This window comes from Lissotriton helveticus, chromosome 4_1, assembly GCF_964261635.1.
Source record: "Lissotriton helveticus chromosome 4_1, aLisHel1.1, whole genome shotgun sequence".
NCBI lineage: Eukaryota > Metazoa > Chordata > Amphibia > Caudata > Salamandridae > Lissotriton > Lissotriton helveticus.
Window position 1 is genome coordinate 310,539,939 of NC_136063.1, and position 25,091 is coordinate 310,565,029.

Sequence of the window (25,091 nt, forward strand, 5' to 3'; positions counted from 1 at the left end):
TTGGCTTTAGTGCTAGTGGCGTCCTGAGCAAAAATCATTTTTGGTGCCACCACACCCCATGACCAACTCCTCGGATACTGACTACCACCGGGCAAAAACACTACCACCTGGCAAAAGTGCCCCTCATTTCTCCAATCAAAAGTTATTGCTAAACATAGTGCCCCACCCCTTGAGGTCAGCGCCCCCTCCACAGGTTAGCACCCAGTGCTGCCGCGCCGGTCGCACTGCCCTAAAGCCAGCCCTGGGCCAACATGTTGAAGGTGTACAAACCTCATCACATATGGTATGACTGGATTCCACTATTGAGAAAATATAGCGCTTCATCCCCATGATGGGGCATGGAAGCACAATATCAAACACTAGCCCTCTGCATGGCGAGGGAGTGCCTTGTTCCTAGGAAGCTCTGTTTAGAGTGAGGTCCATGTTTGATGCCATGCATGAGTGACCAGAGGTTTGCTCTCGTCCCGAATTAGCTTGCAGTGCTTGATAATGAGATGTAATACATTGCAGTTCTTAATAGCGAGATGTATTGGATAGCAGTGATTGAGAGTTAGCTGTTTTAGATTGCAGTGTTAGTGATGTACATTAGCTTGCAGTGCTTTATAGTGAGATGCATTAGATTGCACTGCTTGATATTAAGTTGTATTACACTTGAATGCTTGATAGTGCGTTGTATTAGATTGCAGTACTATTTAGTGAGATGTATTAGGTTACAGTGCTAGATATGGAGATGCGTTCGATTGCAGTGCTTGATAGTGAGATGTATTAGATTGCAGTGATTGATAGTGAGATGTATTAGATTGCAGTGCTTGACAATGAGATGTATTAGATTAGATTGCAGTGGTTGATATTGAGATGTATTTAATTGCAGTGCTTGATAGTGAGATGTATTAGATTGCAGTGATTGATAGTGAGATGTATTAGATTGCAGTGCTAGACATGGAGATGTATTCGATTGCAGTGCTTGATAGTGAGATGTATTAGATTAGATTGCAGTGGTTGATATTGAGATGTATTTAAATGCGTTTTTTTTTTTATAAGTATAAATCTTTATTCGGTAAAATTGATCACCATAAAAGACAACAATATACATTTTAAAATACATTCCATCAAATTATACTAGCAACAACAAGGGTTGACCATACTTAAAATACGACTGAGCACTGTCATAATTAACAAAACCACGGACAAAAAAAATACTCCAGGCACTCAGAATTAGCAGCTTCAAACAACTCCACTCTGGGTAGGTAGAGGCCTTGCAATCATTCACAGAGATCTTGATCTAATAATCCAGGCACTACCTAAAAACTTTGCCACCCCGCATATCAATGGGGTAGATGATAGATCCGATGTAATCACTCGTAAGGCCGAGCGATGGCACCTCATCCCCAAACCTTTACATACTGGTTTCAACCAGTTTTTCCGCGCCACTTTATACGCGGGGCAGGCAAAAAGAAGATGGGCCACGGACTCTTTAGGGGCCGCACAGCCAGGACAAGATCGCAAGGGGCCGCCCTGGTTGGACCATTTTGAAGTAAATTCGTGTACCGGGAGGGTACCATACCTTAATTTTAAAAAGAGGGCCCTGTCTAGAGGCTTGGTTATCAAGTCAAGGAAGGGTTCAAGTTTTCTTACACACTTACACTCCAGAAAAGACTCTGTAAGTGAACCCCCTGTTATACCACGTGATGCTTCAGCCTGAACCCAATCCCAATATAATTTCTTGATCACCATTTTGGGCGGGGGCGCTTGAGACTCCCAAATATCTCTCAAACCCAATTGGGAGACCAATAGCCTCAAATTTTTCAACCAGCCAATTTTACACCCAGAGTCGAGTAAAATTAGCTCGTCCAGTACTTCAGCATATTTGGCCAACTCCTTAGTCCTTCTCAGGCGGACCCAAAAAAGCAATGGTCGCAGCCTCACTATATCCTTTAGGGCACGTCTACCAAGGTCTAACCGCAAGGGGATAAGCGGGGTGGAAACAGGGAGTGCCACCACATCTCTCAAAAACTTATTTTCTGCTAAGGTTAGCTCATTTACATTGTCGAACCCCCATAATTCGGAGCCGTACAATGCAGCCGGGAGTATCTGGCCATCGTAGATGGCCATTACCGGGGACACTGGTTTACTAATTGATGCCCGGTACTCTCGTAAGATCACCCCCGACACTCTTTTGTGGCCCAATAGCATTTTCGCTAAGTGATCCTTCCAGGTCATTCGGCTATTTATCCGGACCCCTAAATAGTCGAATGCCTCGACCAACTCCAAGGGAGTCCCATTAAGCAGAAAATTGTTTTTAAAATTTTTGGCGGGTGAAAAGGCCATCAATTTGGTTTTGGTGGTGTTGATGGTTAGGCCTCTCTCTGTACAAAAGGAGGAGAAACGCTGCAGGAGTTTGTGCAGGCCTATCGGGGATTTAGCTATCAGTAAGGTATCATCAGCAAAGAGCAGAGTCTGAATCTTTTCCCCCGCCAGGGTTGGGGCATCCGTCTCTTCTCCTCTCAGATGGTCCACCACTCCATTCACAAACAAGGAGAAGAGAGTCGGAGCCATGACACACCCTTGACGGACTCCACTCCTCACAGGTACCCTATCTGTCAGTTGGCCCTGTGTACCCCATCTGATCCTGGCGTATGTCCCCTCGTGGAGTCTTACAATTAATCTTAAGAGTGAGCCAGGAAAGCCCAAACTTTTCAGAATCTCCCACAGTTTAGCACGGGGGACCAGGTCGAAGGCCGTCTTGAGATCTATGAAGGCCATATATAGGCTCCCCTTCTTGATGGTAACTGCCTTCCAATAGATCCCAAACAGCCGAAAGACCTGGTCCATCGTGCCCACCCTTTGGCGAAATCCGGCCTGCAGATGAGAGAGAATGCCTTCCTCCTCCATCCAGTCGCCCACCCTGGCGATAATGACCCTGCCAACCACTTTCTGGATTATGTCTATCAGACTAATCGGTCTGTAGTTGGCAGGGTCATCTCTTGCCCCCTTCTTGTACACTGTGACCACCACGGCACCCTTCCATGAATCTGGCACGGGGTGTCCCTTTACTAACAAATTCATTATGGTGGCTATTAAATTTGCCCAGGCTAGGGGTTCAGCAATCAAGAGGTCCCCAGGGATCCCATCCGGCCCAGCTGCCTTTTTGGGCGTCAAATGTTTAATTGCTGCCACTACTTCGGAGGCCATAAATAAGCACTCCGTCTCCCCGTCAGGATCCCTTCCCTCCCCACAAGCAACCAAAGGGCCAGATGTATCTTCACTGCCGCCATACAGAGATGAAAAGTGATTGAACCATTGCAGGCTGGTTATATGGGTTGCTAAAGGCTGGGTTTTACCCTGCCTAGCTCTATTGATTAAATCCCAGAATAACGTCGAGTCCCTCCTGCTGACGGCGTCTGTTATTTCCCTCCAGTGCTCCTCCTCCCACTCGCGCTTTGCCAGAGCAATTGCTCTCAAGTACTCCCTCCTGGCCGCTCTAACCAGAGTAGGATTCCTTGAGAGCAAGGCAACTGACAAACTTTTCCTCTTCCCCCTGCAGTCCGTTGAATACCATGGGTTGCTGGATATGGGGGGAGTCCTATTTGATCTGGGGGTTTTCCCTTTAGAGGTGAAATAAAGACTCACTTGATCTATCGTGCCTTTATATGCAGAATCTAGTTGTAAAGAAAGGCACGGAGGGCTAGCAACCACCCGATCCATTGCTTCCAAGTCCCTGTACAGGGCTTCGATGGTAAATTTAATGGTCTCTAGTTGGTCTGCGTTTAGCTGAGCCTTGTCCCACTTCAATCTACGATTGTTTTCGTAGGGGATGATCTCTTTGGTTAGTTTCAACGGTGCACTCATCCCTTTCTCTTTAATTTTGCCCCATTTAAACTTGCAGCAAAGCGGATTATGGTCGCTATCCTGGGTGGGTACCACCTCCATATCAATAAGGTCCATCCACATACTAACACTCATTAAAATATAGTCAATTCTGGACGGGGCCGATAGCCTGTTAAAAGTCATTGCACCTAATATATCAGACCGGGTCCCGCCATTAAGGGCTCTTAATTTGTGCTCCCTAGTGAGGGCGTTCAGTTGGATTGCCCTAGCAGACCATTTCCGGATGGGGGGTACCGTCAAGGGGGGGATAGACCACCTGGAGTCGTCCTCCTCAGTACCTAGTGGATCATCACCAAGAAGAGGTTCGAACGTGCAATTAAAATCGCCACCCACCATAATTCTGGCTGAGGGAGGGCAATTAGCTAGAGCAGAATCAAGGCTCAATATGGTTGCCGAAGTATTATCCCCCGCAGCCCCTCTAGCGTACACATTAAAAAGTTCAAGCCTAATCCCCTCGATATGACCCCTGGAAGAAAGGTGCATTAAATCATTACACTGGGTGTCATTAGAGGCCATGTCCCAATCTAGGTCAGTTCTTATCCAGACTAAAAGACCTCCTGCTGGTCTACCTTTCCCTCTACTTATCGCTGGGGAAAAGAAGGTTGTGTAGCCAGATTTATCAATTGGTATCAAGCACCAAGTTTCTTGAAACAGGCAGACATCGAACTTCTCGATGAATTCATGCCATTCAGGAATGTCTAACTTCCTTTTTAGCCCGGCTACATTCCAGGAAATCAGGTTTATTACCCTAGAACCCTTGTGCACTAGAGAGAACCCTTCCGTGATCACCCCCCCCGGCTCCATTCCCACACCTCTAGATTGGTGGCTGTTACTCACACAACAAGATTGCCTGTCGGGTTCAGAACAATCAACAACAATAGACATACCCGGGGCATCAAAATGAGGCATATTCGAGTGGATGACATTAGAGTCATCTATGGTTACCTCCTGGGAATTGTCACAAATAATTCCTCCTTGCTGGGGATCCACTCCATGTCTACCGCCTCCCTCCTCCATAGGCTGTAAGCATCAATCGCAGTCCTCCATGCCACTAAGCTGCGAAAACCTATTGAAAGTATCTAAGGGGGTGAAGGGTCTAAGATGCTCCATTGCACCATTCTGGCTTAGGTGATGTCTCTGTGGAACCGTAAACCAACCAGACTGACCATTAGGGTAAAGCTGATGCTGGCCAAATACCTGATGAGTACTATTGTAACCAAACTGCTTGGGCCATAGGGCATAAGACTCTTCCCTATGTTTGGGGGGGTAAGGAACCGGCCTCGGGTAAAAGTAGGTTAAGGGCCTAGGTGTAATAGAGTTTCCTCCTCCTGCATATGGCCAGTTTAAAATGTAGTCCACTGCACGGGGGTCTCTAAAATTGACCACCACTAGATCCCCGTCAATATCTTTCCTAGTGTTACCCAACCACGGGATCCTTCTGACATGTACAATATCTCCATCCACATTTGGGGCTATAGGCCTGAATGTCCTCAACCAATGAATTATTTTATTTTTCAATTGGCCATAACCTTCCTTCTTATTGTCTGCTAATGGAGGAACCCCGGTCATGACTACTACATAGGGCACCGCCTGAGGTGGAATTTCCACTTGAGGTACCCTAGTAAAAGGACCTCTGGTGCGTCCCCCTTCCCCCTGTCTCTCGCTTCTGTTTACTGGGGGAGCCTTTGTCATTGGCCTTTGGGGGCCACCTTCTGTCCCAGCTACAGAAATGATCGGGTTCATTGTAGGATTTTCTTTATGTATAGCAGGCGCCGCCTTTCCCTGATGCTGAGACGACTGTTTAGACGGCTGGAGTAGAGCAGAGGGGGTAGCTACTGGGGGTTTTACAGTCTCGCTAGACGAGACCCCAGTACAAGGTGTTGGTTGTGTTCCCCCACTCCCCTGAGCCCTGGTCACCGTGGCCATACTATTTAAGGCAGCCTCTACTAAGGTCAATCTATTTTCGACTTTCCTAAGACTCTCAATCACGGGTAGCAACAGAGACCTCAGTAAAAGTTCGAAATCCCCTACAGGTGGAGGAGGAGTCGATGAGTTTGTAAATAAGGGCCCCTGACTGTTAACTAAAACTGCTTTATTGGGGACCTCAACAAGCGGAGTAGCCACCATTGGTGATGCCTCGGGTGTTACAGTAGTTGCAACTTCCATGGTAGCCCTTACATGCGGTGAAGATAATTTAGGGCCTTTGCCAAAGTCTAGATGGGAAATTTTAACTTTGCCTTGTCCCGCCCTTAATTTCCTCCTTTTTTTATTTGGTGGTGGTCCGTGTATCTGTGCAACCACTAGTTGCTTGGATTTCAATGATTTAAGCTTCAGGGGAGCAGCAGGGTGGCATGGGATCTGGGTAGGGGGGTCAATCACAATAGGATCAAGGGACATACCAGGCGAAGAAGTGCAGTCACGCAGTAAAAGTGGGAAGCCTTCTTGACTAACGGTTTCCCTCCCAAGGTCGATTAAGTCCCCCTCGGTGAACAAAGATACAGACGCAGAGTCAATAAAGGATCTGTTTTTCAAGCTTTCGATTGAACGCCTCCGCTCAGCCCTGCGTTCAGCCATGATCAATTCCTTCTCCCCCTCGGACAGTACCTTGGGAAAGTAATTGTCTAGTGACCCATTGCGAAGTTTGCCCTTCTTCCCAGGTGACCCCCCATCAGGTAGGGTAGCCATTAACTAACCTGTAACACAAGCCCACGGAGTGGGTTTTAGAGAGTGGGCCCAGCCCGGCCTGCTCTGGCCTACGAGGGCCTCAGAGGGCCCGCCCTTTGCCCGGGCTTCGCCCCGGGCGCTCCCGCGCGCTCCCGCGCAGCGGGTTACAAAGGTTTATATGGGCCTAAGGCTGGAATAAGCTGGGCGGGGCGGTCAGGGAGAGCGGGCCAGGTGATAGGCCGGAGGATTGCCGGGACTCCTGGGAAAGCGAGTCCCGGTTCCTTCGCTCGCAGCCCTGTCGCACGCTCTCTCACCCAGCTGGCTCCTGTGACTCCTGGGCTCCGGTGGCGGCAACAGCGCAGCGGGACCCGCGAAGCGGGTTCCGCAAGTAGTAAAATTGGTCTCCCAACGGCAGCAGGAACACACACAGCAAACGACCCCAATGTCAATAGGAGGCGGGGATTTTTAAAAAGGTGAGCTGGGCGGGGCGGTCAGGGAGAGCGGGCCAGATGATAGGCCGGAGGATTGCCGGGACTCCTGGGAAAGCGAGTCCCGGTTCCTTCGCTCGCAGCCCTGTCGCACGCTCTCTCACCCAGCTGGCTCCTGTGACTCCTGGGCTCCGGTGGCGGCAACAGCGCAGCGGGACCCGCGAAGCGGGTTCCGCAAGTAGTAAAATTGGTCTCCCAACGGCAGCAGGAACACACACAGCAAACGACCCCAATGTCAATAGGAGGCGGGGATTTTTAAAAAGGTGAGCTGGGCGGGGCGGTCAGGGAGAGCGGGCCAGATGATAGGCCGGAGGATTGCCGGGACTCCTGGGAAAGCGAGTCCCGGTTCCTTCGCTCGCAGCCCTGTCGCACGCTCTCTCACCCAGCTGGCTCCTGTGACTCCTGGGCTCCGGTGGCGGCAACAGCGCAGCGGGACCCGCGAAGCGGGTTCCGCAAGTAGTAAAATTGGTCTCCCAACGGCAGCAGGAACACACACAGCAAACGACCCCCAAGCAGTGCTTGATAGTGAGATGTATTTGATAGCAGTGCTTGATAGTGAGATGTATTTGATAGCAGTGCTTGATAGTGAGATGTATTTGATAGCAGTTCTTGATAGTGAGATGTATTTAATTGCAGTGCTTGATAGTGAGATGTATTTGATAGCAGTGCTTGATAGTGAGATGTATTTGATTGCAGTGCTTGATAGCGAGATGTATTAGATTAGATTGCAGTGGTTGATATTGAGATGTATTTAAATGCAGTGCTTGATAGTGAGATGTATTTGATAGCAGTGCTTGACAGTGAGATGTATTTGATAGCAGTGCTTGATAGTGAGATGTATTTGATTGCAGTGCTTGATAGTGAGATGTATTTGATAGCAGTGCTTGATATTGAGATGTATTTGATTGCAGTGCTTGATAGTGAGATGTATTTGATAGGAGTGCTTGATAGTGAGATGTATTTGATAGCAGTGCTTGATAGTGAGATGTATTTGATTGCAGAGCTTGATAGTGAGATGTATTTGATAGCAGTGCTTGATAGTGAGATGTATTTGATAGCAGTGCTTGATAGTGAGATGTATTTGATTGCAGTGCTTGATAGTGAGATGTATTTGATAGCAGTGCTTGATAGTGAGATGTATTTGATAGCAGTGCTTGATAGTGAGATGTATTTAATTGCAGTGCTTGATAGTGAGATGTATTTGATAGCAGTGCTTGATAGTGAGATGTATTTGATTGCAGTGCTTGATAGTGAGATGTATTTGATAGCAGTGCTTGATAGTGAGATGTATTTAATTGCAGTGCTTGATAGTGAGATGTATTTGATAGCAGTGCTTGATAGTGAGATGTATTTGATTGCAGTGCTTGATAGTGATATGTATTTGATTGCAGTGCTTGATAGTGAGATGTATTTGATTGCAGTGCTCAATAGTGAGACTCAGGAGGAGCCATGAGAGATGCAACGAACGCAGTCTACATCACTCGTTTGCTGTGATTTAGCAAGTTCCTCACTGATCTTTTGGTAGGACCAGAGCTCATAGTAAAATGATTTAAGAAAACTCCTCAAAGCTTTACTCTACGGATTTCATTCACCGTCTGAGCAGGAAGGGCTATTGGAACAGAAGAGACACATGTATGACTTGTATAATTTCCTCTGATACATTTTGTTTTAAGGTATTGGGTGCATATTTAGCAGCATTGTCAGGTACTTTCTTAATGTCTTGCCACGTAATAATCTTGCTATTCTCGATTAAACTAAATCTGTTTGTTTCTGGTCAGTTAACTCACCCGTGTGTAATGGGGCCATGTCGTCATTTTACTACCGAGAAGAGCATGCAATACTTGCCTGGCCTGTGCATCTGCCTGACTACGGAAACCTGTTCGGACCAATTCATCTATCAAGACACAGATAGTGACATGAAAGAATCCGCCGCGTGCCCATATCCCAGTGCAGATAGGTGATTGATTTGACAAAGTAAACACGGTGACCTCCCTGGCCGAGAACACTGCCCCAGGCGGCTGCATTTTTTATGCCCAGGGTGCATGTTCTGGACGAGGCATGTACATGCACGCGCACCTGCGAGCGAGGCCGGGGTGATCCTCGTTAAACTCTGCCTGAACTCTGCCTGACCTCTTCACACCTCACTACACGAGGCCACGAGGGGTGGCTCCTTGCGGTTGCTCCCTGGAAGCCACGTCAATCTCCAAGCCTCAGGAGGCAGGTCTAAAGGTTTAAAACATGAATGTAAATGAGGGTGAGGGTGAGGCAGCACGTGGGTTCAAGCATGGAAAAATGACACAGTCAGAAAAGCAGTTCAATCAGCCCATATTTTTCTAAAAAAGACTCAGGACAATGAAGTAAATTAATCCAGTGAAATGTAATAAAAGACATCATTTGTAGATGTTTGGTCGAGATTATGACGAACACAAAGACATCTTTATTGACTCCAGAGCAAAATCCCTGACTCTGAAAAGATGCAGCGGGCGGTGAGCGGTCCTCCTTCCCTGATCCTCCTCTGTATGTTCCATCCTCCATTTCTTGAGGTCTCGCCTCTTCCTTGGGCTGCTTATGGGTCACACAACTGTAAGAGTTACCTGGCATGGAGCTATGTGACAAGTCATGATATTAAATCCAAGGGTCTACTTATCGGGGGAGTCCTATGAAGGACCATAAGACCTAAGGACACGACCCTCTTTGAGCTGCATAACCCAGTTTGGCCACAATAGGCCCAATGCCAAAAACTCTGCAGTCAGACACAACGCTTGCCTACCTGTTCTCATTCCCCATACCCCCTTTCCACAAACCTATATCTCACTGCACCCAGAGATCAAGGAGGCCGAGAATGTGAAAAGCTGCAGCATTCTGGGCACCCCGGCCTGTAAGGGTGGCCATGTCTGTCGGGTTTCCTTACCTACTCGCCTTTGTTCAACATTGCATCTCTTCACACTGCTCAGATACGACACCTGTAACAATGTGCACCAGAAAAGACACCAACAAACCATCCACACCACATTGCGCTATACTACTGCATGCCAAGCCGTATGACAGCAACACCACCAAACTACATAAATAGATATCTTACTGGCCCTCATCACTCCATATATACCCTTGTGCACTACATTGTACACACCATACGACCCCAGATGGTTCCATACCACACTTTGCCCCAGCATTCCATCAATCCAACACATCCTTAACAGACCATGCTGAATGTAACCCAAACACAACACTTTTGTGGCAGATGACACATTGCCACCGCACAGCAAAAACACCATAGCACAGTATCTCCGTGGCCACAGCTACACAGTGTTTTAATGTTCTCATGTAATTTGTAGAGTGCTATTTTAGTCAAAGACCTCCAGGCGCTAGGTGGTAAAAGCAGCATCAGAGAGAATGTTAGATGCCAGAATAATATAACAGCAGTATTTTCAAAGACTTTCTAAAGGTGGAGTCGTTGGTGTACAGTTGTAGTCCTATGGGGAGATTGTTCCAAAGCTTCCGGCACAAACTGAGAAAGAGTGACCCCTGATGTAAGCTATCTTGAATCCAGGGACTACGGGAAGCAAGGTCTTAGAAGATCACAGAGCTCTTGCATGTAATATCTCAACAAGAGTTTGGAAATTAAATCTGGAGTTTTTCTATAGAGTGAAAGACGAACAATGCAGAGAGGTTTGAAGATAATGCATTGTTGACTAGGCAAACAGTGTAAAACTGCCTAATAAGATTGGTCAAACACAAGCTAGGGGTATCTAACAACATGACTTGCTGCTTGGAATGAAGGGATTGGAAAGTCTAGAGAAGAGTCTGGCACAATTCAAGGAGACACCAATCCGAGTTGAATGCTAATGAAATATATACATCAAACAGGAGGTGTTAGGTTTTCCTTTGAATGTGCAGTAGTATTAGACAAAGGGGTTATGTCATACTGTTGTATTGTCTCTCTTGTTTCTGTTTATGCTGGTCATAATTAGAAATAGTGTTTTTTATCTTATGGATTTATAATTTTTGTCATCACAGGACATGAGTTGAGGTGATCAAGAATTGTGATTGTAATAAGAAAAATTGTTTTTATGAAGGTCTGCTATGAGATTGATTTTATGTATTATTGTGTTCTACTAACTAATTTGTGATTTTAAAATGCTTTGAATAAATGTACCAACCAAAAAGTGTATTGTATGAATTAGTAATTGTTTATTTTTTTAGTGTTAATTTGACTAATTGCTACTACAGTGTATTGTTGCCAAGGGAATTGCTTTTAAATTAAGTCTAGAGAAGAGACAATTTTACACCAAGGTAGATCGAGAAACAGCCTTTACAAAGCAGACTTTAGCACACATGCTATTTCTCCGCAAGCTCAACAACACTTGCCTAAACCATGCATATGCCTTAACCACGCATATGCGTGGTTAAGGCAATCGGCATTCTAGCTATCTGAGCAGGCAGGGAGAGGAACTCGAAGGATCGTTGCAGGAAGGACCTGGACGCAGTGTGGTAAGTTGGGCTGGGGCCGTAGAGGCAGGGCAAGTGGGGGGGGGGGGTAGGTTTTTGTGGTGGGTTCTGTTTTAGGGCTCAGCGTGAGGGGCTGGGAAAGGTTTTAGGGCAGGGGCCAAGTTTTAGGGCTCAGGGTGGAGGGCTGGGGTCGTTTTTATGGGCTGGGGGCCGGGTTTTAGGGCTCAGGGTAGGATGTTGGGATAGTTAGTTAATAGGAATAGGGGAGATAGATTAGAACGCAGGGGTACGGATTTTAGGGCTCAGGGCAGGTGGGGCTGGAGTGGGAACTTTCACACATATATGCCTTCGCATACATACAATCGTTGTAAAGGCATGCATGGTAAAGGCATGCAAGGTAAAGACGTGGCGTTGTAAAAACCACGTGGTAAAATACTGTGTAGTTTAGGTATGTGTGGTTGTGTCACACAACCAGGAAGATCAAGATCCAGTCTCAAGCAAATTATAGCAGAGATAGCCGTATGTATACTTTCTAGTGACAGGTAAGGGTGAATATGATACAGTTCACACAGTTGGATGGTACGGGAATTTCAGCAGAGATAAATGCCGGATTGGAATTTTATTATGGACATTTCCAATAAATAGGTAATAACTGGACCACCTAGTTGGAAGCACTTGTATGTTAGAAAGGCCATCTGAGAGACCAATAACAACATCTAAGGTGTGATATGTAATGGTGTGTATAGGTATTTATAAATTGTTGAAAATTATGTGGATAGCTCAGGGTTCATTTATTTATTTATTTATGTTAACGTTTTGTATAGCGCAAACATGATCCAAGCGGGTATCAGAGCTTTACATAGTTGTGGGTAGATGGGGTAGCTTCTGTAACTAATGGTTCCAACCCTCGTGTTAGCCATGATTCTGCAATAAGGCAAAAATCTAAGGGGAATTCTTGCTTAATGTCGAACAGCTCACCAGTGTGCTAGTGAAAGGATCTAGCATTATTGAGGCCCATTTGAAATGCTTAACTGTAGAAATTTAAAGATAACATCACATCATCTCTCCCTTCCACACCATTAAACTCCACACCACAACAGGATACACCAGGTAAATCCACACCATACAAAACCACCACATACCTCTACTTACTAGAATATGCCAGCAAGCATTTGGTGTGATCATCTGATCACATCACCAATTCAGGAGTTCAAACTATAAACCATTAAATTGGGCAATTGTAGCAACTTTTGTTTACAGCAGTTAGATAAGGAAATATGTATATATAAATATTTAATGGAAAAACCAAAGATAAAGGGATGTTATAGTTAGGAAATAGAATTAAAAAAAACCTAAGACATTTACTAAAAAACAACGGTTACATGGCCTTTATAGTTAGGAAAAATAATTTTAAAAACCTTAGAAATTCACTGAAAAAAAAACAAAGGTTACAGAGATGTTATAGTTAGGTTCACATTTCACTCATACAAAACCAGAGAAATTCAGCAGCTATAGTTACCTGAGCTAACTATAACTCACGCCCCCGCAATGCACTGCTTATGGCCTCACTTATTCCACAACCCGTGGCATGGTCAGTGACATCACTGATAACATCACTAATGACATCTCAAATGATGTCAGCCTAACTATAACGTCCCTGTAACCGTTAACTTTAACTCATCACAGGCCAGCAAACAACTTTGAATATGCACTAAGGCACTTTAAACATCCTTTTTGTTTAAAAACAATAACAAACGTGAAGACAGAGGTGTCGTCTTTTGGGAGTTTGGTTACTGTGCCCTAAGTGAAATTGACCACTATGAGGCAAAATAAGTAAGTTCTTGACCAGCACAAACTAAATGCATTATGGACACTGTGGCCTGGGGATGGCTTGCTATTGGCTGAATTGGCATAAATGTGAGAGTATTTCTGAAATGTTGCGAAAGGAGTCATTTTATATTTGCAGAAGGAGCCGCAGATCTCTTTTGTTTGCTTCCAAAATGTGATTTAAAAACATAATTGACTTGAATTCGAACTCACCTGAAAGGAAGTTTTCCAGTGTTGGTGTACCATGTGCTTTAAAAAGACGAATGAGTAACTACTCAGCATTTGCATATGATTAAGACCCAGGAGGGTTGAAACTTGTTATGCAGCATTGTGCCTTGGCCAAAATAAAGGAAGTTTTAGCTAAAAAACCGGCTGGTGGGCTTGTTGTACTTCTGGATGGAGGAGTGTTGTTCGTTTGGAATATTTGGTGGTGACGCCCGCGTGCAAGCCCCAACTCAAGAGGCTGGGCATTCCTTAAGCGTCATGTTTCATTGTACATATATATACACATATGGTATATATTGTTCACAACAAATTTTTTATAATGAGGACTTTGACCCCGCATACCATTACTCCGCATAGTGCACCTTCCATTACTACGCATTTTTTTACGTGTGTGCATTTACCACGCATGCCTTTACAACAAAATTTGTTGTAAAGGTATGTATGGTAAATGCACATGCCTTGTAAAAAAAAAGATTTGGGCGATCTACGTCGTTGTGAGGAAACAGAGGCACTTCTGTTTTCTCACAGCAACCTGCACCGCCCCTCAGAGACAGACAACGTGAAGCAGGAACCAGGAGGAGAGAGGAACCACGAGGAGAGAGAGATAAGGGGGATTGTGCCTGGGGTGGGGGGTTCATTTTTTAGGGTTTAGGATAGTGTTTGTGTAATGTAGGGTTGTGTTTTAGGGTTTAGGGTCATGTTGTGGTGTTTGTGTAGTGTAGGGTAGTGTTTTAGGGTTTAGGGTAGTGTTGAGAGGTCGTGCAGGGTAGTGTGTGAGTGTATGGACCGAACTGGGGGTCGGGGGAAGGTTGCGCTGGGGGTAGTGTTTTAGGGTATTGTTGTGGTGTTTGTGTTGTGGTGTTTGTGTAGTGTAGGGTAGTGTTTTAGGGTTTAGGATAGTGTCAGGGGGTCGTGCAGGGTAGTGTTTGAGTGTAGGGACTGGACTGGGGGTCAGGGGAGGGTAGTGCTGGGAGTAGTGTTTTAAGGTTTAGGGTAATGTTGTGATTTTTGTGCGGTGTAGGGTAGTGTTTTAGGGTTTAGGGTAGTGTCGGGGGTCGTTCAGGGTAGTGTTTGAGTGTAGGGACCGGACTGGTGGTCGGGGGAGGGTCACGCTGGGGGTAGTGTTTTAGGGTTTAGGGTAGTATTGTGGTGTTTGTGTAGTGTAGGGTAGTGGTTTAGGGTAGTGCTGGGGGGTCGTGCATGGTAGTGATTGAGTGTAGGGACCGGACTGGGGGTCGGGGGAGTCGTGCTGCGGACAGTGTTTAGGGTAGTGTTATGGTGTTTGTGTAGTGTAGCGTAGTGACTTAGGGTTTAGGGTAGTGCTGGGGGGTCATGCAGAGTAGTGTTTGAATGTAGGGACCGGACTGGGGGTCGGGGAAGGGTTGTGCTGAGGGTAGTGTTTTAGGGTAGTGTTGTGGTGTGTGCAGTGCAGAGTAGTGGTTTAGGGTAGTGTCAGGGGAGTCGTGCTGGGTAGTATAAATGTTGGTTGAGGACTGGTGTCGGGGAAGTGCTGCACAGGGGTACTACATTAAGGTGTAGGGTATGGCAGGGCACTCTCACTTACCTTTAAAACGTTTACTATGAGTATAGCTTTACCACGCATGCCTTTGCATTGTAATGGCATGTGTGGTAAAGGGATAGTCGTGGTAAAAGTTTGCGTTGTCATAACTTGAGGGGTCATTGAATTTGCGTTGTAAAAATTTCGTGGTGGTGGTATGCGGAGTGTTTGTTAGCGGGGTAACATCATATATTCATACACATAGATATATATATATATAAAACTAATAAACTTACACAACATGGCAAAGCACATTACATTAGACCATACTCTAACACAACTTTCCAGAAAGCGTGATGCCATGCAAGACACCACACCACCCAATAAGACAATACACATGCCAACACTCCAACATACACTATACCACACATGACATACCACTGCTCTGCATAACATCACATTACGGAATCCCATGTGCCACTATAGCGTCTCATAATGAAGCCTAAGTGCCTTACGATCAACCACACCAGCCTAGTCAATACCTCAAAACACTACCAGGCTGGATCGCCGTAGAAAAGAGAGAAGTCATATTTTAACGACGGTCCTTCATGTTAGTGGAACACAAGTTTGCAAAGCCATCAGACTCCCATTTTAACCTGTTGTGTGCTTATGACAGAACCATGCCGTCATGAGTCACGGGCGGCGTGTGCTCATGGCGGCGTGGTTCCGTCATGTGGCTGCCGCTCCGTCCACGCGGCGTTAATTCCCCGCCTGTGCAGGCAAATTAATGAGAGGGTGGGGTCATGACGGAACCACGCCGTCATAAGCACACGCCGTCCGTGACTCATGACGGCATGGTTCCATCATGAGCACCGCGCTCACTCCTAGCCCCGCCCGCACCGCGGCAAAATTCGCGCCGCGGCGAAGGGGTTAACTATCATTGCTGCAACAATGTTTTGTTTCAGGTGACAGCATTAAGATTGCAGAGTATTTATTTACTCTACTGTCCTTTCTATAGCACACACGTAGCTAGGAAGCAAGAGAGCCCTGTATGTTTACTTGGGAAGAATGGGAGACAATCTGCAAAACCGGGTACATGAAGTGGGGATTTCACAAATACTGTTCTGCATTACACTTTTACAGTCACAGGGAGATAAAGGAATTTGCCCAGAATCACACGATGTAGATTAGAGTTAATTGCAGTGGCCAGGATTCAAATCTAGGTCTCCATATTCCAAAGAAAGCAGTTCCAGCCACTGTGGCATATCTCTTCCAGCCAATTCTTGTCACTGTGCTGGGTGTATGAATCCAGTACAGCATACAATGGGGATTTAAAACAATTCACAGATACCATACCTCAGGAGGCAGGTTTTCCTCTGCGAACCCTTGAGAAAGTTTGTCAATGCAGGGACAGAAGGAACAAAATGGTTAAAAAAAAAAAATGACACATTGTATAAGATACCTGGGCGGGAGCTAGCACCTACACGATATTTGTACCCACTAATATTTCCACCTGGGGCTGTTCGTTATTCTTTAATGTTATTTAACTGCTCCTCCGAGTGGGCAATCAATAAATTATTTGAAAAAGCAGAAACATTCACAAACCACTTATTAATTTCCTCTCCAGTGTCAAGGAGAAGAAATAGAAGGTGTAGTCATCAAAGAATATAGCAGCTAGAAGCAGAGAGAATCACAAAGGTAAAGTCGATGAGGAAATAAGTGTAAAGATTTGTTCAGAAAACTCCAGTTGGGACGAACCTTGAAACGCTTTTTCGAAACAATAATGAACACACTTACTGTCTAAAATAACCCCAACGATAGGCTCGTAGGCTTTGTTTAAAATCTCCCACAGAGCAAAGGGTTCCTGGGGCGTTTCCGGAAGTATCCGGAAGAGGAAGGTTATGGTGTAATCTGAGGGCAGCCCCTCTGGGTGGATATACCTGCAAAAGACAAGACACGGGCTCAATGAAGCAGAAAACAAGCACTTCACAGTACAACAAACAGGAGCAGGCCACAGACTGAAGGAGAGCTCAAGTTGTGTTTTATGGACGTATCATTCTCAGCACCGCTCATGTGCCACGCGGATGTTTTCCACATTTTGACGCAAATTGCTTCCTTATTTAGTGATGCGTCCTGCTAGAAGCCTTAGGTAAGCTTGTGCTATACAAGAGTTTCATAAACCAAATTCATAAGTCCTGGGCCCTCATAGGTTTCATAATTTGTACTAATTGGGTGGAAGCCAGCGCTCGTTCTAGGGCAATAACTTAGTAGTCATCTTCGATTAGGGCACAAGTCCTAAAAAATAGAAGTGGGGGGACGCTGACGTCACGACAGGAAGTGACGTCACGAAAGGGGGCTTGCACCATCAGACTCATTGCCTCCCTTCGCTCACCCCTTAGATGCGATTGCATCAGAGAAGCCAGCGCGTGAGCAGCGTTCTGAATGAGCTCGGATCTCGCCCCAGAGAGGCCATAGAGTGAATGTGTGGCTCCATTTGCTCCAGTTATCGAGCTCCCGGTAAAATAAGTGGGGGGACGTCGTCCACCTGCAGGGTACCCCAACTCGAGCCCTGGCTTCGACTAGACTAAAGTGACGCTGAAAGCAATTGTCATGGGAAAGAGTTTTCTAATGTCCAAAACAAGCTGCTTAAATTTAGGTTAATTAATGACTTTAGTCACGTGCCACACTAAAGACAAGGACATAGCTATGGTCAGGGTCAGTGAAATTATGCGACTGAGAAGCACCAAATTATGCAGAAGGGTTGACTAAATTATGCAGCAAGAAAGGCAAATTATGTGGAATAATGCTGCACATTTTGTGATAGTATTACTTCATTATTTTGTCATTTTTACACATGTCAATACTGTCTGGACAACAACCATATACAGAAATGAGCAACTGAAAGATGACCAGTTAACCTTTGCAAATGACCTTCTACTGTGCACACACATGCCCATGTTTTTAGTAACTTTGAATCTGTTTGAGGTAGAAACAATTTGTTTTTTTTTGTTAATATCTGCAGGTTATGCACCAGACGATGGATTATGTGGGAAATGAGGCAAATCCATAATTATGCGCAAAAAGCTACAGCCGTAGAATCGCACAATTCCAGTGGCCCTGGCTATCGTATTTGCTAAGTCTATGCTGCACTTTGTTTATCCAGCCAGGATGATGTCAATTGATATATAAGATATGCAAGACAACGTGATGGAACCATGTGAAGACGTCACGACAGGCCCTCAGACAGGCATTAAAGGACACACACTGCCGTGTGACATATTATGCCAGTCCGAACACGTAGGCAGCAGTGACTTTTTGGCACGCAGGAAACATGCATAATTCACAAACTGTTCGTATGTGCACAGAGCTTGTTCGCCTTGTACACATCTCCATCATATCCAGTCAGTGTAAGGAGGGCACTGGAGTAGGATGTAATGTATGCATGCATAACTTGGCCCACAAGCCAGCAACGCTTAACACAGAATGCAGAGATGATATCTGTGGAAATGACGCCAAGTCTGCATTCATTACTCACTTGTTTGTTGCCCAGGGCTGTATATACAGATGCATTCTTAGGGAAGAGCCAGGCGAGAGGGTGGGGCATGAAATATTAAATGAGGTGAACATCCGTGCAGTGGTAACTTTAAGGGAGCTCACAGGCTTTCTGTAATGCACTTTTCACACCTGTATAAGCCTGTAACTTACGCTTGAATGAAACAGGAGTAAGCAGTGCAGAAAGGATGGATAAGTAGGAAGAAAAGATTTTATAAGAAGAAATGTTTTTAATTGGAAAAAGGGAAACAAATGAAAAATATAATAAAAAGAACATGATCCTTCTAATAATTTGCTTCTAGAAAATAAGAATTGCATGTACTCAGCATATGCAGAGTTAATAAAACAGGCCAACATCAGAATTGTTTGTGAAGTACCATGAAGTGGCATGTCTTATTGACAATATAGGTAAGTTATATACATCAAAGTCAAACGAGCATTGATATTGGCTGCAGACCTGTTGGGTTTGCCAATTCTTTTTTTCTTTAATAAGAATACACTTCATACTCGACTGGCCTGGTAGCCCTGTTACGAGAGCTCCAAGTCCCTCTCCTAACTAAAACATGCATTGTCGAAAATCCAGCATTAACATATTTTCGTAATGTAAAAGCAAACTTTGCACCAGTAGTCCCTGGCGATAAAGGGAACTATTGTGTAAGAGCAGAAATGTTCCATCCTCAGACGGGTGAGCCAATGATTTAACTCCTTCCGTGCTCATGACGAGCTCAGCTCGTCATGAGACATGGTGCTCGTGTGCTCATGACAAGATCGTCATGAGCCGTGGAACACTCGCACGCGGGGATAATTCCCCCGCTGCGCTGAACGTTCCACGAAAACGGGTGTGGCCGTGACGAGCTCAGCTCCTCACGAGCATACGAGCACTGTGCCTCATGACGAGCTGAGCTCGTCATGAGCACCGGGGCGCTTTGCGCCCCCACCCGCCCCCAGCACAGCAGGGGAATTACCCTCGCTGCGAAGGGGTTATGTGGGCAGACCCCATTTACAGTGCTGTATGTTGTGGTGCACAGAAGCAAAATGTGAATGACACTACACCAGACCAATAGAAGAAGAGGGCTGACTGAAGGCCTCTGTAAGAAAGTATGTATGGTATTTACATTGGCATTAAAAACAAAAGGTTGTGGCTAACGCCAGGCCGAAAAAGTAAATCATCATGGTACAAATTAAACCATGAAACGGTATGCATCATACATAAAACATTATATGACTGTTTATGTAAATTGCTCCGGCTGCGTGTAACATCCTCAGGTTGGAGAGCATAAATGTAAGGAACAGTTCTTATACATTTTGAGCATTTGTACATACTTGGTTGGCTGAGAAACTAAGGAATCCTTATGGAGTCGGTAGCATGGAAAGCTATTGAAGGTACCAGGTTCCATCGAAACACCATCCATTGCCGAATACTCCTTTTCAACCAACCCAAACATGTCCATCATTTTAAAACCTGTAAAACAGGGATCAGAAAGTGTACTTTATGCTGTTTGTGTAGAGTTTCATGCAAAGGTAGCAACTCGACTGAATAATAGGCAAATATTTGCTGCCATTTTGTCCTATGAATAGTCCAGCTTGTACCTTTTGCCACCTGTAATGATGTTTTGCTCTAACTAATAAAAAGCAGAGTTACCTTTTTTTACCTTGTACAGTTTTTTAATTCACCTTTGAAGTTTGCTGCACGTTTATTTCCAAAAGAATGGTGAATCACGTAAAACATGAAAAAAAGGCTAACATATTCTATATGAAAAGGCAACGTTTGAGGCCACCTGAAATTTTGACTGTGACAGAATCCCTACTTACCACAACATCACCCACCTCCTGCATCTGGGTACAGTTCTACAGAGAGCTGTTATAAAGTTTTGATCTACTACTCCATGTCAACAATCTGCTGTCAGTGAGGTGGATCATTGAATATTGAGACTTCTGGATCCCAGTCCTTCTAGACCTCTAAGTGACCTTCAACACAGATGATCATCAGGCCCAGTGGTGATCCCATTCACATGCATGGGCATCTCTGACACTTAGGCCCAGTGGAGATCCCATTCACTTGCATGGGCATCTCTGACACTCAGGCCCAGTGGAGATCCCATTTACATGCATGGGCATCTCTCACCTCGTTTTTTTGACAGACAACTTTGAACCTAAAAGGGGAATAGATTGCTCGCCCCCATACCCCAACACTTGTCCCGGTACTGGTTAGCCTCTATGTGAAACTGACTGAAATCTCCACTTCCACCAAGGCATTGTCCTGAATTGATGCATGAATGACAACCAACTAGATCTGTTATCAACCAACGATCACTGTCTGACAGGATGCATTAAGACCATCTAAACAATGAATGGTCTCTGTATGTATGAGATCCAACCCAACTCATAAACTTCAGTTCCCTCTAACACAAGAGTTTTATCTGCATCACCAACTGCTCAAATTTACCAGGCTTCTGCATACGCCCAAAGAGATTTTCAAGAAGCATGTGAAAAACAGTCCAGATGACCCAGCTATAGTTAAGCCTCTAGCAACAATCAAATGCTTCACATACCCAAAAGCTTCTGCTCTACTGTTCAGGCTCTTGTGTAGCCACATATTATTTGTCACAATGCCCTGTACACAGTTCTCTCGGACACTGCCCCGGCCCCAATAAAGTCTGATCCACATGCTGCAGCATACCTAACTGCCCCTGAACAACGGACCAGTTAGGCTTCTGTGAGTGTTCCCCTCCTTGCCCCCTGGCTCTTGTTAAACACTATTGTAATCATGTTATCTCAGGACTACTTAGCTCTCCATACTGTAACCTTTCCTGTCTGGTTTGTGTTCCTGTGCTACATAAATTACAGTAAAATACAAATTGTAGGAAAGTGGAGTATTATGCAGTGAGGCTGGTTAGGCTTCCATGTGTAATACTCTCACAATATCCCATAATAGATCATTTGGATTCACACTAATAAATCCCTAGGTCAGGCCTGGTAGAGTGGCACAGAGAAATCAGGTTTGCAAGAAGTTCTACGCCTGAAGGACCAACACCTTGATATCCAAACCCGCTCTCTGCATAATGATGTACGCATCAAAGGGGTCCTGGCGCACATATTGATAATTTCCTGGCAGCTTCGACTCTTGCAGCCCTTGTCACAGAGGCAGTCATTGCCCCCTGGTCGCTTTCAGACCATGCCTCCCTCACAATATATCTCTGGCTAGATGTCACCCAGCCACTGTCCTCACGCTGGTGACTTGAAGACTCTGCTGCAGTCTCCTGCTATGGTCGAGCTCTTCGAGAGCCCATAACCGACTACCTTCATGCTAATGTAACCGGGGAGCAATCCTTGTCTGTTTGGGAAGCCCTGAAAGTAGTTTTGAGGGAGAACTTAAAGCAATATTCCTGCATTTATTGAACACCTCTCTTCGCACAGGACAGATCCCTCTAGCTCTTAAGGAGGCTCGTCTGATCCCCTTACTGAAGAAACCGGGTGCTGACACAAAATGTCTGAAAAATTTCCGGCCCATCTCTCAGTTGCCTTTTTTGGCTAAAGTGGCTGAGCAACATGTGTTAGCTCTACTATCGGACCATCTAGAGAATAACAACCTGCTGGAGACCAATCAGGCAGGGTTCCGTGCTAATCATAGCACGGAACTAGTTATGCTATCCATTCTAGATGAGCTAAGAACGCGGGCTGATGTAAAAACACCGAGTGCCCTGATACTATTGGATCTCTCCGCGGCGTTTGATACCGTGTGTCACAAACAGCTTCTGTCGCGGTTGAGATCCTTTGGCGTCACGGGTACAGCACATGCATGGCTTACATCATTCTTGCAGGGTAGGACACAACGAGTGCAGTTGGGTGACCTACTTTCCACCTCGGCCCCGATCACCTGTGGGGTCCCACAGGGCTCTGCCTTGTCACCCCTACTCTTCAACATCTACCTGCAGCCACTGATTGCCCTCCTGAATAGGATGGACTGCCTAGTGTATAACTATGCCGATGACACCCAGATAATCATCCGGTTGGATGATGGTCCGGGAGCATCCACTAGGCTACAGGATATACTGATAACTACAGTAAATTGGATGTCCGAGAACTCTCTGAAAGTCAATCCGGATAAGACGGAAGTGTTGCCCATCTCCATCTCGGGTAACCCTTGGAGCGAGAAATTTTGGCCAATAGAACTGGGCGTACCACCAAAACCGGCAGTTGCGGTTAAAAGCTTAGGCCTATACGTGGACAATAAATTGTCCATGGAAAAACAAGTCACCACCGTAGTAGGTACCTGCATAGGCCTCCTAAGACAACTAAGGAAGATCTCTGCCCTTCTCTCATTCTCTACTCTGAGACACGTGGTTTCAGCCACAATTTTGGCAAGGCTGGACTACGGGAACTCCCTATATTTAGGTTTGCCACAGCGGCTGCTGGACAAACTACAGGGAGTGATGAATGATGCTGCCAGGCTGATATTCAAAAAACCCAGGACTGCTCATGCCTCTCCCCTGATGCAGGAGCTGCACTGGCTCCCAATTCGTCAGAGAATTGTCTTTAAGGGGCTGTGCATCGCTCACAAGGCTCGGTATGGCAAAGCACCAAAATACCTGAAATCCCGATTATCCCCCTACACACCGGGTAGGACTTTGCGTTCATCGGACGCCACTCTCCTGTCCCAATCCCGCTTCAAATTGACCACGGTGGGGGGCCGTGCGTTTTCCAACACGCTTCCAGCTTTTTGGAACAAACTGGACCCAGAGCTCAGGAAGGAAAGTAACCTACTTTCCTTCAGGAAAAAATTAAAAACTGTATTGTTTACACAAGCATGGAGCAGATCTTAGGTGCGCAGTTGGTTTCAAGTGTATGTAACATCTTATCATGTAAATCTGGACAGACAGCGCTTAGAGACCCCTGTGGTTATAACGCGCCATATAAATTAAATAAATAAATAAATAAATAAATATCTGTGGCTAAAAACCGCAAAAGTCAATACAAGCGTCAACTTCTAGAGAAATCAGTCACGTAGCTCGAGGCTATCCACAAACGGACGGATGCCCCTGGAATATGGCAGGAGCTTTTATAAACGAGCTCCCACTTAAACGCCTTTACCTTGACAGGGCAGAATTTGCTCTGATAGGTCTAAAGCACAAATTTTACCTCAGTAATAACTGCTGTGGGCTTTTGTAGTAAAATCCATTTGGGGACAGTAAAGGCGATACGCACTGGCCTCCCTACAGAGGCCTGTTCGGATGCAGAGATTGCCTTGGCTTTCCAGGACTTCCACAGTTCCCTGTCCTCTACCTCTGACGGTACAGCATTCTGTCACTGTTATAGCTAACTACTCTACCTAGATGTGCTTCATCGTTACCTTGTAAGGTGTCATGATATTGTACTCTCTAGCTGACACTTGTAACTGTTGTTCGACCCGGTAATCCGTAAATACGGTCGGCGTATGGTCTCTTTAATGCTTGAACATATTTTATACAGACTGGAAGCGATAAGCCATTCTAAGGTAAAGGAAATGACATAAGCTCTACAATATTGAAAGTGATCAAAAGTAAAGTGCACTTAATGGATGCAATATTAAAATACATAAGGGGCTGCAATGTTGCTTTACCAGCATTCAGTGAGGCACAGACTCTACTTCCTGTCTAAACACAAGAACACTAAGTGTTTTCAAAAGTGAGTGGTGACATTTAGGTACACAGTACAGTGGCTTTGTTCACAACATTCAGCCAAATTGCTATTTCTTTAAAATAAAAGTGCATTGCAATCCATGAAATTAAATAAAATTGATGGACTGCACACAGTACCTGCTAAGCTGTTTCCGTGAATCAGAGACAATGGACATGCTGCAAAAGAGAAAAATATGAAATAAAACATGAACTGAGGAAAATAGTTATGTGCAATAGCGAAGTAAATGATAAAAAAGCTCGGTAAATAACAATATACTTATGGGTAAATATATGGCAAGTCATATGTCTACATTTAGAATCCAAGCACAAATGTCAGTCACTGTGGAATACCGCAGGTTAATCAGATGCTTAGCAGCAAAATAAATCCTGTATCCTTAAACCTATGATCTGTACCAACTGTTGACTGGGCGCAGTAAGACCAATATTAGCTTAACTATTACAGACAAGGTTGGCCTTTGCAAGACTAGATAATGCTAACTTGTTATTAGCATTAGTGAAACATTACAAGACAATTAAAAAACAAAGGGCAACAACGCTGGGGAGTGGCGGGAAAGCTGAAGTGGGTCATGACCCGTCTACACCTTTAATACCAAATTGATCATAGCTATGGGTAAACCACACAAGCATAACAGGCCTTATTCTGCCATCAGCACTGTGAGGTGGCTTCAAGGCACTTCACAAATCACCTAATTGAATGAACATTTGAAAGCCAATAGTTCGATGTTTCCATAGCATGCAGATGGGGCATGCAAACCTCAAACCTGATAACTGGGGTGGAAGCACACTGAAAAGCTTGGTTTCTTCTCACTAGCATCCATTTTA

The 25,091-nt window shown here is 45.3% G+C and overlaps 1 protein-coding gene across 1 annotated transcript in view; it reads right to left on the reverse strand.

The window, feature by feature from the left end:
• COL14A1 (collagen type XIV alpha 1 chain) overlaps positions 1-25,091 on the reverse strand; it is a 559,513-nt gene that overhangs the window by 112,832 nt on the left and 421,590 nt on the right. The window contains exons 30-32 of the mRNA XM_078686835.1: positions 24,387-24,425; positions 19,915-20,053; positions 16,837-16,979 (exon numbers count right to left, since the gene is read on the reverse strand). Of these exons, the coding sequence (XP_078542961.1) occupies positions 16,837-16,979; positions 19,915-20,053; positions 24,387-24,425 (321 nt within the window). The remainder of the gene's footprint in view (positions 1-16,836; positions 16,980-19,914; positions 20,054-24,386; positions 24,426-25,091) is intronic.